A 2,827-nucleotide genomic window follows, 5' to 3' on the forward strand; every position below is an offset into this window, starting at 1 on the left:
TCTCTAAAACTTTGTTCATCACATTTAATATTCTCTTAGGTTATATAAAATGAAAGAGGCTAGTGTTAAAGATGACACTAATGTTCTAACTCATTACCAATCTTCTTATTCTTCTCCTTCAATGGGAACTGTTTATGCAAATATGGATTCTCTATCACTTAACTATGCTGCTTCTTCTTCATCTCAAGATGGCTATATCTCTAAGGAAGGTACTACTACTAACTTGTCCTTACCACTTATGAGAGATTGTTATCTTACAAGAAACTTTGAAGAACACAGCAACAGTGATGATGTTGGAGAAGGCAATGGTTATGATTATGGTGATGGTGTTGAGGAAAACAGTGACAAAGTTAACCTTAATGAAGAGCACAACCCTAGTGAGAATAATAGTGGACATTCTAAACTATGTGCAAGAGGTCATTGGAGACCTGCAGAAGATTCTAAGCTAAAGGAACTTGTTGCTCTTTATGGTCCTCAGAACTGGAACCTCATTGCAGAGAAGCTTCAAGGAAGATCAGGTTTGTAAACAAAACTTATGCAAAAAGAATGTTTGCTATTTTTTGTTGTATTTATATCTAATAAAATTTCTTGCTTTTTTTCTTGTTTAAACAACTTTTATTTCTTTGCTCTTTTTGTTGTGTCATTTTTTTGGGGTCATTTTCTTTTGTTGAGATTTTCTCTTTTTGTATTTAAAAGGTAAGAGTTGTAGGCTTAGATGGTTCAACCAGTTAGATCCAAGAATAAACAGAAGAGCATTTAGTGAAGAAGAGGAAGAAAGACTAATGCAAGCTCATAGGATTTATGGCAACAAATGGGCTATGATTGCTAGACTTTTCCCTGGAAGAACAGATAATGCAGTTAAGAATCACTGGCATGTTATAATGGCTAGAAAGTATAGAGAACAATCAAGTGCTTACAGGAGAAGGAGGCTAAATCAATCTGTTTACAAAAGAATAGAAGATAACACAAGCTTTGTCACAAGAGATATGGATCCAGTTTCATCATCCTATACTGCTTTTACCTTCCCAAATGGCTATAATATGACTAGTTTTCCATATGCATCTTTTCATGGTGGTGTTGAGTGTGGCTTAAATGGCTTAAATGGTTCATCTCACATGAATGGTGGCAAAGAAACAATCTCAAGCAACAAACAGTCCCTTTCTCCAATGGATTTCTTTTCAGGTATGTCCCTATCCCTATGTTGCATGTTTTAGATTAGTGGTGAATATCACAAAAGTAATGTTTTATTAAATTGGGCTTGATGTGCAGAAATGAGATGGCATGATAGGCCAAGAGATTTACTCAATCAACCAATGAGTTTCTACCATAATTATCCCCAATATATGATGTCAATGCAGCAGCAACAACAACAACAACAAAACAACAGTCACAACAACAATAGTACTAATATTTATAGTTTCTCATCAAATTCAACCACAGTAGCGACAAGAGCACAAATATTGAACAGTGAAGTTTCACTATCATCAGTGGCAGCAGAAGAAAGAGATCAAGTTCTGATGAGTAATCCACCTCCACCTTCAGATGCAATTCCATTTATTGATTTTCTTGGAGTAGGAGCCACATGAATCAAAGTTACAACAAACCAATCATCCATTGAAGCTCCTCAATATAGGTGTGGTCCAACCTTAAGGAGAAGCCATTGGAGGTAAACAGAAAGGATAGTTGCTTTGGTTTGGTCACTGTGTTACTTGCGTCACTTCTGTTCATATCACCTTCACATGGGGACCCTCTTCAAACTTCAATAAAATTCATAATAAAAATAATAACAATATAATTCAATTTTATGAATATTACTTTATCTTTTCTATCATTTGCATGTAGTGATGTAGAAATATCTTAGTCTATTATGTTTTTTATTTTGTTTTCTTTATTATGTTATTGAATGTGTCAACAAAGGCAAATGAAGATTGAAATAGATCATCTGATATTAAATGTGTCATGAAACATTCTCTATGCTACTTAGAATAGGGCTAATTTGTTAAGCATAAAAGGTAAGAGGGTATTATTTTATTAAAACAGTTTAGAATGGAAAAGGACTTGAATAGAATAGAATAGAATATAATGCATACGTGCAAAAGGGTAGGGAAGGACAAAACAATATAGTCCTTATTTTATGGTTACTTTTTGGGATTATAAATATGTTTGTTTGAATTTGAAGTTGCTATTCAAACAAGGGTTGTTTGACTTTTGTGGGGAAGGTGATGGAATTGATGAAGATAGATAGGAAGAAATGAGAACATACTTTCTTCATGGGCCTTTGGAATGCAATAACTATTGCACAAATTCAGCCAGTAATGCATTTAAGATGGTAGAACTGTTTAACAGCTTCCCCTCCTCATCAGCATAATTTTACTGAGAAATTAAGTTCATGCCCCTCACATGCATGAGGTTACTTCATGCTAATTGAATTCTTTTTGTGATTCTACTATTTTCTTTCATTAAAATATATATTTCTCAATCATGTTGGAAACAAGGTGGTTAGAGCATTTTCAATGGGAGAAATCATTTTGGTTTTTAGTGTCATATTTTGTAGGTTTAAATTATATAAGCAATCTCATTTACTATTTTTACTCCAATGATAATTATAAATAACTAAAATATATTTGATCCCACCAATTTATATTATTTTATTTGTACTACAATTTAATGACCACTTTTCAATTGAATTGGTTCAAAATGTATAATATTTAATGTTAAGTTCTTCACTTTCAAGATTGCTTCATGAAGCTCCATATCTTAAATTTAAGCAACCAATGTTGCCAAATTAACACACTCCAATGGTTAAAAAAAAAAAAAAGCAACAGAA

At 32.9% G+C, this 2,827-nt stretch overlaps 1 protein-coding gene across 1 annotated transcript; it reads left to right on the forward strand.

Moving 5' to 3' along the window:
• LOC131607310 (transcription factor MYB52-like) lies at window positions 1-1,753 on the forward strand. The gene is made up of 3 exons (XM_058879327.1): window positions 1-518; window positions 697-1,182; window positions 1,270-1,753. The coding sequence occupies exons 1-3, from the start codon at window positions 50-52 to the stop codon at window positions 1,584-1,586; spliced, it is 1,272 nt and encodes a 423-aa protein (XP_058735310.1). The 5' UTR covers window positions 1-49; the 3' UTR covers window positions 1,587-1,753.
• Window positions 1,754-2,827: the final 1,074 nt, after the last annotated feature.

This window comes from Vicia villosa, linkage group LG5, assembly GCF_029867415.1.
Source record: "Vicia villosa cultivar HV-30 ecotype Madison, WI linkage group LG5, Vvil1.0, whole genome shotgun sequence".
NCBI lineage: Eukaryota > Viridiplantae > Streptophyta > Magnoliopsida > Fabales > Fabaceae > Vicia > Vicia villosa.